Source organism: Pantherophis guttatus, chromosome 1, assembly GCF_059756535.1.
Source record: "Pantherophis guttatus breed Tessera chromosome 1, ASM5975653v1, whole genome shotgun sequence".
NCBI classification, from domain to species: Eukaryota; Metazoa; Chordata; class Lepidosauria; order Squamata; family Colubridae; genus Pantherophis; species Pantherophis guttatus.
The window spans coordinates 208,983,435-208,996,790 of NC_142063.1; the positions used below are offsets into that span (position 1 = coordinate 208,983,435).

Genomic DNA, 13,356 nt, shown 5'->3' on the forward strand with positions numbered 1-13,356 from the left:
AGAACACCTTTCAAACAATACAGAATAAACAGTTCAGCTGAACTGGTATGTTTTGGGTTGTTTTTTTTTTTTTTTTTTTTTTTTTTTTTTTTTTGAGATTTAATGTTTTTTATATGCCCTCCGGCTTTGGAAATATGACTCATCTGATTTTATGAGGAAATGTAAAAAAAAAAAAATATTGTTGCCATAGTCCTTCTGGAATCAAATACCTTTCAACTCACGGTTTTAAATGCCCTCTTTAGAAACTTCTAGAAATTAAAACTAGAACTATACAACCTTTTACTGGAGCTCAAGTGTTTTGATGTTCCTGGAATGTGTGATACAAGAACAAGACCCGGAGAATCGACTAACTTTCATGATAGTTTCTAGGAATTATGAAAGGCTGACGTTAGCCCTTCACCGTAGACCAGACTAGAAAACCAAAGTTATGAATACTAAAACTACTTTTATTATATGGTTACAGTAACAGAATCTTGTATGTCCGAATACACTTCCCCCCCTCCCTCTCTTTTTCTTGGTGATAATTAGGGAGGGTCAAGCCTGAGACATTTTCTCAAAATACATTTCTGTTTTGGACGCAACTTTCTTTTATCTGACTATTGCCTTGGTTGTAGCTCTTTGTTCTGTTCCTCAGGGTTATTCCTCCTGTCCATTGCACCTGCAATGGAAAATGGTTGGAGCTGAGTTCTGTAAACATCTGGGTGAAGTCCCCATACATACATTGAAGCTCCACTGAGAACTATTTGGCTGTCAAATAACATCACCTATTTAATTCCAGCACTAGCAGCAAGGTACCTGTGTAAAAGGAAACACATGAGAAGTCAAATGTTATAAATTTATTTGGGGACATTGATCTCAACCTTTTTGGAAGCTTATGAAGATTTCAAGCAGAAATTAATACACTCCCAACAAAACAGTTTAAACTTCCAGTAAAACAACATTGAAAATATGTTTGCTCTCTATTTCTCTATTTCTTTGTTCGTTTAGCTTTCAGCTATGGGAACACCTTAGTGGGATTAGCTTTTTTAAAGTTTTATGCTTCATTCCTCTGACATGAGCCTTTTTTCTTTTTTCCAAATGAAGGATGCAAATGAGGTAAGAATTAAGGCAAACCTAAAAAGTCATGCAAATGAAATACATTTATCTCCACTGACAACACAAGCACATGGCTGGATCAGACTCCTAAAGCTGCCCTCAGTCTGTCCACTACGACTATATAGCAGGATGGTGACATACTTGCTAATGAACAGCTACACTACCATGGGGAGTTCAGTGTCACTAACATTATCCAGTTTAAGAAGACATACAGCTAGCATCAGTAAAACTTGAACAATAAATAGTATAGTTCACCGCAGCATGGTATCGCTGCATAGGCATCAGAGGAAAAAGGACTTATGAAATGACATTGCACACATCACAATGTGGCATAATTTTGTTTTATAATAGATATTTTTAAAATTCTTTAGCAATTGACATTCTCATGCACACTAGTGTTTCAAACACAAGAAGCAAGTCCATTGATAGATAGTCCAAGCAATTTTTGTTTGTTTTGTATATGTGTGTGTGTGTGTTTGTGTGTTTGTTTGTGTGTGTGTGTGTGTTGTATAGATAGCTGCAAACTGAATGGAACATTTAAACTTCTGTGCAGTCCATGAAAAGCATTTTATACAAGCTCATTTCTGAATGTCACATTGCAGGAGTAATACGATGGAAGGGTCACTCTTTGCAGCTTCTTTGAATTCATCCAGCGTGATCTGGTCATCTTTGTTCTTATCCATTTTGCTGAAAATCTTGTCTACTCGCTGCTCTGGTGTCAGACCATCTTCGTTCATTTTCATCATTATTACAGTGCCCACCATTTTATAAATGGCCTTGAGAGAGAGAGAGAGAGAGAGAGAGAGAAAGAAAAGATGGAAATTCATGAGATCTGGCAAAATGACTCAATCCATTGAAACAACTAAAGAGCGATGTTGTAGTTCTATACTAGGAGATAGAGCTGAGTTCAGTAGGGCTTATTCCCTGGGTAGCGAATATTGGATTGCACTTTAAGCATCAACTCTGTCATATGGCCTGATTTAAGCACGACAGTTAAATGTAGATCAAACAGAATGTTGAACATATGCTATCAGTGACAGCACAATACACCGCGAAAGTCGAAGTTACACCAAGAGATTATACTTTCTGATTTTTTTATTTTTTATTTTAATCTGTTGCATTGCTTCCTTAGATTAGGGAGAACTTCATGTCAGCATTTTATTTAAAATAATGGGTCTATACATTTGGGACGACTCACCTACAGTATATGTCTATGGAGATTCTCAGTCAACCAGGTCACGGTTGTCCCAAAAGTGTTTTTTCCAAGAGGCAACTGAACTTTCTGATTTTTCTTTGAAGGTGTTTTGCTTCTCATCCAAGAAGCCTCTTGGTTGAGAAGCAAAATTTCTTCAAAGAAAAACCAGAAAGTCCAGTTGCCTCTTGGAAAAAACACTTTTGGGATATTCACCTATATATTTACTTTTTTTTTTTTTTTTTACCTTATGGGGCTGATTCTTGTCAAATGAGGATCCAGATTGTGGGGGCAATAAATTGACTTATTGCAAAATAAGTCAAATAAATTGACTTCATACAAAAGTATGAAGGCTATTGCTTAACGCATTGTAAGCCGCCCTGAGTCTCCGGAGAAGGGCGGTATATAAATCAAATAAAAAAAAACAAAAAAGCAAGCCATCAATAATAGGAATACAGGACAGATTCTGTCACCACATCAACAGTGTCACCATTAGGGTGAATGATGTTCTTTCACCTCTCTAGGAGAAAATTAAATGATTCACTCAAGGATACTGCTGTATTGAGGCTTAACATTTAGACCTGGGGTAAGGAAACTAGCCCGCCTTCTACTCATTTATGTGTAAGGATCTATTATTGCCATTGCTGCCTACTTAGACAAAGACTTTGTGTCCCCCTTTCCAGCTGACATGCCAGTTCAGGTAATCCTCAGTTAGTGACAGTAACTAGGACCAGCTATTCCATTACTAAGCAATGCAGTCATAAAATGCAATATCACATGACCATACCACTCAGTGGTGACAAGCCCAGACTCCTTGGTGCTGGTATTACGAAAATCCCAGGTGGGTGGCAAGCAGTTTGGCAGGTAGATAAGTAGCTAATGCCAGTGGGAGGGGGGGAGGGAATGCCAGGGTGGCTGCTGTGGTGTAATGCGAGCACGGCCAGAGGTGGCTTCCCCACTGACTCTTCTTATGGCAGAGAAGGTTGCAAATGGCGATCACATGACCGCGTGATGCTGCAACCATTGTTAAGTATGAGACAATTGTCAGGTGCCCAGATCACAATTGTGTGACTTCAGGTTGCTGGATGGAACTTTGAGGACCAGTCTTGAATACCGCTCACTAATTACCGCTGTAACTTTGAACGATCCGCCGAACAAGTTATCATCAAAAGGACCACCTATAATGATGTCTGCAGGCTCATGGCATAATTTGCATTGTCTTGCAATTTGGTGTGAGGCTGTGCAGTTTCTGCATTATACATTAATATCTGTGAAGGAGGTTGGGAACTGAATCTTAAATTTACCTTTTATGCCATAGTTTTCAGGACAAACGTTATCTCATGTAATCATTGTCCACAAAACTTTGATTTCCTTACTGTGGCCCTTCAAATGTTGGGAGACTACAATATCTAGTAGCCACAGCCAGTACGATCCATGGTGGAGGTTACTGAGGGATGCATAGAATGCATAGATGTACCCTATGGCACAGATTTAACTGTCAGCCATCATACTGACACAGTTAAACCTCCTACTTACATAGTCCCAGGCTTTTGGAGAGCCACCCATTCTATTTCACCACTGGCATATTTCTGCAATTTTTAATGATAAAACCCTCAAGGTAGTCAAACATCAAAAAGAAAAAAATATACCACCAAAACAGAACATTTTGTTTCTTGCTCGCATTAGAAAGCGATGAAATATTGGAAGCTGGCTTACCTCTATAATTTCCAGCATCTCCACCCTGGTGATTTTCCCATCTCCATCTAAGTCGTACATATTGAAGGCCCAGTTTAATTTCTGTTCAAAGCTACCCCTCGAAGTGATGGAGAGTGCGCAGATGAACTCTCTGAAGTCAATGGTGCCATCGCCATTCTTATCAAAGGTTCTGAAAGCATGTTGGGCAAACTTGGAAGCATCTCCATAGGGGAAAAACTACAAAATTAAACACAGAGAAAAGCATTAGCAGACCATATAAACCTCCGCTTTTCATTTCTACATCCAATTAAGGATGTATTTTAAGACTGAGTTCTGAGCACCTTGACCCAACAGAAATATTTGGCTTTCTTATTATTCCTGTCTTTTGCACGATTTGATGCCATCATCACCCAAGTGGCATTTAAAAAATGATATTCAAGTCCATGACTCTAGCCTTTGGTCCCTTTGAAGATGACATCTGGGCTTGAATTCTTCCAAGTGCTTGCAGAATTTATAATATTGTAAATCAAACTAGATTAGCCATTTCTAGTTACTGTCAAGAGTGTGCCAGGAAACCCGAGACATATTGGCCTTCAGGGCTTTCCTTTCTTCTTTCTTCTTTCGTTTTTTGCTTTAGCGATGAATTCTAATTACCATGAAAATTGTCCATTTATTAAATGAAGACAAAGTGCATCTGCACGACCTTTCATAGCATTGAATTTCATGGATGCCTTTGTACCGTTAACCTGAGAATGAGCACATGCAGTTATTTTTTAAATTTTTTAAAAGATTTTTTGTAGTTTCAGCTTATCTTGGATCGATTTCTCATTCTGCTACATTTTTAATATCAGGAGCAACTGAGGTCTTTGACATTATCTGCTTAATATTTAAGAGCAGAGCAGAGCAGAGCAGAGCAGAGCAGAGCAGAGCAGAATAGAATAGAATCTTTATTGTCATGGTAAATTACACTAATCAGTATACATTAAAATGAAATTTCGTTGCATTCAGCTCTCAAAAGATTACCATTATGCACAGACCCACATACACACATATATATGACACAAAAAAACATCACAGTCTAATTCAAATGTATACATAAACATGGCGAGATAAAAGAGTCTTGTGAGTTTACAAGACGGATGGCATAAGGAACAAAGCTGTTACAGAATCTAGTAGTCCTGCTGTAGATACCGCGAAACCTCCTCCCAGAGGTTGATATATATGGAAAAATATTTCTTTTAAAATTTAAGCAGAATTTCTGTTGCTAAGCAAGCTGGTTGTTAGGCAAGTTACACCCCGTTTTCCCACCTTTTTCGCTACGTTAAATGAATCATGTGGTTTTTAAACGAATCCACTGACTCATTCACTGACGTTGCCCATCAGAAGCTGGCTGGGAAGGACCCAAATGGTGTTCACATGACCTCAGGACACTGCAACCATCATAAATCTGTGTGACGATCGTAAATGTGAGGACCGGTTGTTAAGTCACTTTTTTCAGGCCTGTTGTAACTTTGAACAGTTGCTAAATGAATGGTTGCAAGTCGAGGACTATCTGATAGAGAGATCTTTTCTCGCGAGTCATCTAGAAGCCTATGGGAAAGGAAGCCCATGAATCCACATAATCATCTTAAAAAGAAATGGATAAACTTTCTTGTACTCAGGGAGCCGATCGAAACAGCATGTCACACAGAATCAAGGGCAAAGTTGTATTGCCGAGGAGTTGGAATTGCTCAGCTATATTTCTAAGAGAAAAAAATGTATTTCAGATTCACATGGAACTCTATTTCCACCAGAAGACACCTTTCTTCTGGCTGATAATGGGAAGCTAACACTCTACCTTCTTGTTCAGATGTGAAAACAGCAGGAGTAGTCCTGAAGTATTTAACATCTCATTCTTGACTTGGTCTATAATTTGAAATTGTTTCGGACATGAAAGTTTTCTTCTCAGCTTTTAACCAAAGCTTTGAAATACAGCGAAACACCATGGAAACAGCTGCAAGTAATTCTACATTTTTCCTAACTTTGGTGTGTTAGATCTTTAAGTGAAAGAAAACTAAGTTATTGTTGTTTTTTTCTATTTTAGCCTTCTCAACAATTTTCCAGAAATTTTGAATCCCTGAAAAGGGTAAGTCACAGCCTGTCTGCTTTCTCAGACATAAAAGAGGCCAGAAAAGACTCCTTTCTTAATAATAAAAAGTAAGAAAAATAAAAATGTCTGGGTTGATTTAAACAGCTATTTACAGTCAATTTACCAAAAGAAAGCTCAGCTTATTAAAGAGCAATTAGCAACTGCATACAGCTTAAAATACTTGTGCTTATTTCAATTGCAATTATAAAGTGAGGAAACCAGAAAGGAAACCATTGACTCTCAAGCTATGTGGCAATGAAAATCTTGCCCTTCGGTGATAGAGGTAGTCTTCGAGTTACGACCACAATTGAACCCAAAATATATGTTCTGAGTGAAACATTTATTAAATGAGTTTTGCCCCATTTTATGACTTTTCCTGCCATAGTTGTTAAGTGAATCATTGCATTTGTTAAGTAAGTAACATGGTTACTAAGTGAATCTGGCTTCCCCATTGACTTTGCTTGTCAGAAGGTCACAAAAGCTGAACACGTGACCCCAGGACATTGCAACCATCATAAATAGGAACCAGCTGCCAAGCATCTGAATTTTGATCATGTGACCATGGGGATGTTGCAAGGGTCGTAAGTGTGAAAAATGGTCATAAGTCACTTTTTTCAGTGACGTTGTAACTTTGAATGGTCACTAAACGAACTGTTGTAAATTGAGGATTATCTGTAATTTGCATTTTTTAAAAAAGGCAACTTCTTTTCCTAAAGTTAACTTGCCAGCAAAGGAACAGTATTTATGGAGGTTGCATCTGAGAGAATAAAATGCTTCCTCCTTCAATTCATGCACTCTCTGGTTCCAATAGAAATTACTCAAGAGAGTTCTTCTACCTGCATTCTAGCAGCAAAGAAATGAAAAGACAGCATGTTGTGAGGAGAAAAAAAGTCTTTTTTTTTAAAAAAAACAACAACCCTGCTTTTAAATTTCATATTCAAACTCATCTTTTTTAATCACAGTCTGAAAACCACCAGAAAATGCAAATGTTTTCTTCGCATTTGCTTTTTTCTGTCAGTCCAGAGAGTTCATTCGAAAGATATCATTTCTGAATGATCTAGAGGTGCTTTTAGGATAGAGAGATGCTGTTTTTCAACATACAGACATTCATATCAGGTTCTCAACTCGTAAAGACTGCCTTTGAAAGTGACTTCACACACTGACACCGACATCACAAGATCTCCCTCCCCCCTTTCTTCCTCTGGCCGCCACCACAGTGATACAAACAACGCAACATCAGATAGGATCACCCCGATTTCCTTAGGAAGCTTTCGAAAGCACCAAAACCTGCAAATATACCGCTATGGCTGAATCTTGGTCATACTTTGTGGAATACAAATATAATGTCACTCGGGGGGGTTTTATACAAAGAGGTTCTTTTTACAGATGCGGGCAGATGGCAGCTGAAAACACTACAGACGCTGTTGAATGAAGGGATTAATTTAACTTGGCTACAATATAATCAATTGCAATTGAGATGGAAAGAGGATCAAAAAACTGGTATTATGTTGCATGAGGAAGAATTGGTTAGACATATAAAAGAGAAAGGTCCAATGCATATTAAAAGGCTTTATAATGTTTTGCTAGAAAGGGATTCAGAAACTGAATTAGTTAAAGATTGTATGATTAAGTGGGCACAAAATTTTGAAGAACCAGTGATGTTGGAAACATGAGAAAAATTTGGGTTCAGAATATAAAATTTACACAGTCGCAAAATTTGAGGGAAAATTTTTATAAAATGTTTTATAGATGGCATTTAGACCCCAAAAAATTGTCATGTATGTACTCTAATGTTCAGCCAAAATGTTGGAGATGTGACTGTTTAGATGCTACATATTATCATGTTTGGTGGACTTGCAGGAAAGTTAAAGCTTTTTGGATAAAAATTTGGTGGGTTATGCAGAATGTGTTAAAGAAAAAAATTCATTTTTCTCCACAATTGTTTCTATTGGGTATAGTTAAGGGTTCTACATTGGGTGAAACAAAGTTGATATTGTATATGATAACAGCAGCAAGACTACTGATAGGTAAATATTGGAAAAATGAAGCTTTGCCCACTGTCGAGGAATGGACTATGAAGATGGCCAGTTTTGCAGAGATGGCGAAGATTTTGGCATATCTAAAAGACTGTTCACAAGAGACTTATGAATGGGAATGGAGAAAGTGGATAGATTATGTTCAGAACAAATACCAAACTAGGAAGTATCAAATAGCTTTTATTTGAAATGATATATTAAGATAGAAATATGTTAATGTAATGAAGATAAAAAAGAAAATTAAGGGGGAGGGAGGGGTTCAAGTTTTATATAAATTTTATATAAAGGGATTTTTTTTTATTTGATATACTGTGTGGAAGTCCGGGGGGAGGGGAGGGTTAGGGAGGGTTAGGGAGGCTGGGAAGGTTGGGGTGGGTTGAGGAGGTGGGGGGAAAAAGGGGTGAAAATGTAATTGTAAAACTTTTGCAAAAAAAAAAAAAAAAACAAAAACCCTGCAAATATAGTTTGGCTGCTGTGTGACCCTCCTATTTTTTATTTTTATTTATTTATTTATTTGTCAACTACATATTAGATAATATATATAAGTATAAGCATAAATTGAATACATAAAATGAGTACAATTAAAGGGAACATTAGGACAGGGACGGTAGGCACGCTGGTGCTCTTATGCATGCCCCTTACAGACCTCTTAGGAATGGGGTGAAGTCAACAGTAGACAGTCTTAGGTTAAAGTTTTGGGGGTTTTGGGATGAGACCACAGTGTACCTGGTAGTGCATTCCAGGCATTAACAACTCTGTTACTGAAGTCATATTTTCTGCAATTAAGTTTGGAGTGGTTCACTTTAAGTTTGTATCTATTGTGTGCTCGTGTATTGTTGTGGTTGAAGCTGAAGTAGTCATTGACAAGTAGAACATTTATTTATTTGGCTTTGTGTTGTTTTGTTCTGCAGCAGAACCTAAATTCCGGCACCATGAGACTACAGAAAACACAAGAAATGAGCAATCAATTAATGAATTTTTTTTAAAAAAATCAGTAATTTGTAACTAGCAAAATCCTCCAAGAGATGGGAAAATTCCTTCTATCAGCAGGAGGCTTTTGATGTGGTAGAGATTTCCTGCTGTTTGAGAGAGACGACGGTCTACCTTTACTGTGCTTTGCAGTCTTCTGGCTCTCTTGAAAACCTTGGGGAATGAGAAGGGGCTGCCCTACGTTAATGAAACGATAGGAGGAAACTCAACCAATATACAGTCTCCTGCCCTATTTTTCACCCAGTGTGAGTTGTTCTTCCAGCGGAATAAAATTCAGGATTCATCACAATAGTGCTAATGCTTACGGTACTACAACGATCAGATGTCTATCAGTGGTTGGACTATAAAGAGAGCTATAATCACTTCAATTTCTTGCAAGGGGAGAGCGTTTCTGAAGGAATTATGCAAAAGAATCTGGTCTCTCTGCAAAATGCCTGTAAAAGGAAAGTATCCTGAAAGAAAATGTGGTCTATACTGGGCCACTTTGGAACAAAGAAACAACCATGTTCAAATCTTCTGAAGATTCTTCTCTGGGGTGGAGTGTGGACCTCTTGGTTTTGGATTATTTTTGAATTATAACAATAATTATCCATCCATGTAATTATTACCATCATGTAATAAAAAGGGGGCAGGGCTTGGATTATGAGGCAACTGATTGTCACCTTGCATTTCTTGATTCCCTTCTGGGGATCACCCCTACATGTTGAAAAGGCAAAGCTTCCATCAGCATTGCCTATTGCTGCTCATTAACTGAATAAATATTATTTACTCATTGATATTGCTAGGCTTTGTTTGTTTGTTTTTTTGCTGGCCATTAGTCAGTGAGAAAAGGTAGCATCTCAAGCCAGGAGCAGGTCTTCTGTAATTCTTAAATACTGTTGCAATACCAACTCATTTCACTCTGGATACATGGCTGTCATGTAAACTGCTTGAAATCTGAGTGAATGGTATACATTTTATTAATAAACAAATGCATCTGTAGGACCACAGTATCTGGAGTGACCTAAATTCCACACTTCTGGCTTAGAGTATCAGATAATATTGACGAGACTCAGATTTGGCTCTGAAGCTCACTCCATATCGTTTGTCTATCTATTTAATGCCTGCCTGCCTGCCTGCCTGCCTGCCTGCCTGCCTGCCTGCCTGCCTGCCTGCCTGCCTGCCTGCCTATCTATCTATCTATCTATCTATCTATCTATCTATCTATCTATCTATCTATCTATCTATCTATCTATCTATCTATCTATCCATCCATCCATCCATCCATCCATCCATCCATCCATCTATCATCTATCTATATCTATCTATCTATCTATCTATCTATCTATCTATCTATCTATCTATCTATCTATCTATCTATCTATCTATCTATCATCTATCTCTATCTCTATCTCTATCATCTATCTGTCTGTCTGTCTGTCTGTCTGTCTGTCTGTCTGTCTGCCTATCATCTTTCATTTACCTACCTACCTACTCTCTACCTTTCAGTTGCAAATATTTAGCCTAAACCCTTCACTAGGTGGTTTAGAATAGGGTGGATGACTAGTCATATAAAATATTCTGAGTGCCACAGTATAAAACAAACCGGGAAACTGCATCCGTTAGGAAGTGGTCTCCATCGGCTTGTACAGAGGAGGGGAGGGACTTTTCCAAGGCATCCAGTTCCACCACCTTCTGCATCATCTAAAAAGAAAAGCTGAATTCCCCCACAGGGATTCAAGCAACATGGAAATTAGTTCAGTGTACAATGTACAGTGAGCACGGGAGGGGCGCAGAAGGAGGTTAGAACAGAATCTCCCACTCTTCTCTACATGCCTCCTGACAAATGGTTTTAAAACTGCGTCTGTTATTCAGAGTATCAGGCATGATAAAAACAAATGTATGAGCTTAGTGCAAGTTGCTTGCATGTTCATACACACACTTGCCTTGTTTTTCTACAAATATAGATGCATTCAGAATTCCATCTCTGAACTGAATATAATTGCCAAGTCCTTAAGTCAACCAAGCCCTGTAGGAGATCTTTTTCTGTGGTTGCCTTGGAAAGGGAGGCAGAGCAGAACACATGGCAAGCTTGTGCTCCTTAGCTTAAGCATCAAGTTGTGCTGTAGGATGGGGCCTCCCACAAGGCTTTTGGAAAGCTAAACAAGACAGTTTCTCCCATTCGAAAAGCACCATTGGAACCAGCTCTTCTTAGCAGAATCGTCTTCCTGGGATTCTTGGGTTCAAGTGTCTCTTTCTATCCATTAAAGAAGATGTTTCTTTTACCCCCACCCTTCCTCGCCAAAGCCCCCATCTCAGCTGAGAGTGACAAGTGCTTGCCTATTTATTACTTCCCTGTACATGGCTGGTCTCCGATGTAATTGCGGCTTTAAATAAAGTTCTAACCTGCAGGAATAAATCTCTTGATTCACACTGATGGAAAATTAGTTATTAACCAGCAGGAAATGAATTGATTTTGAATTACAGTGTTCTCTAATTAGATCTGAACAATGAGAAGTTAAAGGCAGTCACAGCGGTTCCACAGGCCAGCATATCGGCAATCTTGCCCTTAGGCAATGCTAACCACAGCCCCACTGGGCATTATTGCTGGAACAATTACTCTGACATGACGTCAGCCGGGAAGGCGTTCCATGCGACTTGATAATTAATTTTCCTCAAACACAAGACCCTACACACTGAATGTCTTTGTTAAAAAATTATATTGAAGCCTATCAGAGAAGTAAATAGATTAGAATCCTAGGTTCGTGCCACAAGAAGAGGGACCAGGAACGCATTTAATCCAATGCTTAGGAGATCTTAATTTTACTATTAAATCCTATTTGCTTCATGACAGATATTCAGAACTAAAGAAGAGGAATTTGCTAAAGTCATTAAACTTTAACTCGCAGCCTCCTGCCCTACTGTCTACCTGACTGGTGTCACTGTGAGATGTGGTTTGGTAACATCTACCGCCCTACAAATTCTCCACCTCTAAAGTCATGATAAATGTGGAAAGCTAGTTGGAAAAGGATAGGAATTTAATCCAAGCTAGTGTTTATGGAAGTCATCAGGTAGGAGAAAGGTGTTCTTCACTTGACAGTAACACTCCAAGAATACTGTGAGCTTCTATTTTTCTCCTACCTGCTATTTGCCATCCTTTTTCCTGGAAATACCTGAGACTATCTTTATTTTCTGGATTTTTGTTTGTTTTTGAATGATGTGTTTATGAGGGAAGGTATTTTTGTTTGAATTAGTTGTTTGCAAGCCACTTTGAGTCGTGGGATAAGTTGAAATAAATAGGATGGTTTTTGCTATTAAACTACCATGAAATCAAGGAAGTCACTTCAGGTTTCGGCATAGTATGTAATAAAGCATGGCCTTGAAGACAGAGGGAAGGTTCACTGCCAAGCCAACCATCAGATAAATGAGGCTTCAGCCCAGATTAAGAAAGTGGTTCAGACAGTCCCTGCTCCCAATTCACATGAAGATTAAAAAGGGGAGGAAAGGAAAACACATTCAGACCTATAAGGCAATGCAGGCTAAAAAGCAAATATCGTATAAACCTGTGATGGCGAACCTATGGCACGCATGCCACAAGTGGCACGCAGAGCCCTCTCTGCGGGCACGCGAGCCGTTGCCCCAGCTCAGCTCCAGCCCGCATGAGTGAATGCCTCCTGCCGTCCAGCTGATTTTCAGGTCTCTGCCGCATGCGAGAGACGCATGCGCATGTGCTGGTGTCGGGGGGCAGCATGAGGGGGCAGTCACACACACATTGCATTATGGGTTATAAGTGCAGGGTGGCCTACTAGGCCCAAAATGAGGCATGGGGGGGTGCAGCCCCCCCCCGCAGCCCATTTTTGCTCGTAGGAGGCTGCAGGGAGGCCTATTAAGCCCAAAATGGGGCACGGGGGGAGCACAAGGGATTGCATGCACATACACAGAGGGCAAGGGGCACACAGGGGGGTCATGCGGGCATGCAGAGGGTGTGTGTGTGGGGGTTGAGCATGCATTGCACTATGGATGCGGGCGCATGCTTGTGTTTTCAGCATGCGACAACAAAAAGGTTAGCCAACACTGGTTAGCCAAAACTACTTGCATTAGAACAGCTATAAAGTAGTAAAAGAATACTGTAACTCTGAATGTGCTTTCCTTTCTAAGTTCCCTTCCTCACAAATGATGTAACATGGCATCCCACCCTTTGATAGCATACTCAGAGGAAGTCCCAAGACTGCCCAAGAAAA

At 39.2% G+C, this 13,356-nt stretch overlaps 1 protein-coding gene across 1 annotated transcript in view; it reads right to left on the reverse strand.

Annotated features, from left to right (window-relative positions):
- Window positions 1-425: 425 nt before the first annotated feature.
- The window catches only part of VSNL1 (visinin like 1), a 109,203-nt gene continuing 96,272 nt past the window's right edge, over window positions 426-13,356 (reverse strand). Inside the window, exons 3-4 of the mRNA XM_034432145.3 lie at window positions 4,004-4,219; window positions 426-1,871 (exon numbers count right to left, since the gene is read on the reverse strand). Of these exons, the coding sequence (XP_034288036.1) occupies window positions 1,674-1,871; window positions 4,004-4,219 (414 nt within the window). The 3' untranslated portion in view covers window positions 426-1,673. The remainder of the gene's footprint in view (window positions 1,872-4,003; window positions 4,220-13,356) is intronic.